Source organism: Phaethon lepturus, unplaced genomic scaffold (assembly GCF_000687285.1).
Source record: "Phaethon lepturus isolate BGI_N335 unplaced genomic scaffold, ASM68728v1 scaffold33802, whole genome shotgun sequence".
NCBI classification, from domain to species: Eukaryota; Metazoa; Chordata; class Aves; order Phaethontiformes; family Phaethontidae; genus Phaethon; species Phaethon lepturus.
The window spans coordinates 1-239 of record NW_010524637.1 but is presented as its reverse complement, the minus strand read 5'-3'; the positions used below and the strand labels follow the sequence as shown (position 1 = coordinate 239).

Here is a 239-nt window from a genome sequence, read left to right as displayed (position 1 = left end):
TTTGTGGGTCCCGTAGGACTGGGTGCTGGGGATGCCGCCGTGCTTCATGATCCACTCGTAGGCTCGCCACTCCTCGCCCCCGTCGCAGGCGTAGTTCCCGAAGCCCCAGGAGCAGTCGATGAGGACTTGCTGGGACAGCGGGGTCAGCACGCCGGTCTGCGGGGGGGACACGCTGTAGGGTTGGGGACGGGCACCCTCCAGCCGCCCCAGACATCCCTGTGGGGCACAGCTCCGCTCTC

The 239-nt window shown here is 68.2% G+C and overlaps 1 protein-coding gene across 1 annotated transcript in view; it reads right to left on the bottom strand.

Annotated features, from left to right (window-relative positions):
• LOC104617246 (digestive cysteine proteinase 2-like) overlaps positions 1 to 156 on the bottom strand; it is a gene marked incomplete at its 5' end in the record, with an annotated part of 1,500 nt that extends 1,344 nt beyond the window's left edge. Inside the window, one exon of the mRNA XM_010282511.1 lies at positions 20 to 156. Within this exon, the coding sequence (XP_010280813.1) occupies positions 20 to 156 (137 nt within the window). The remainder of the gene's footprint in view (positions 1 to 19) is intronic.
• Between the last annotated feature and the right edge of the window lie 83 nt (positions 157 to 239).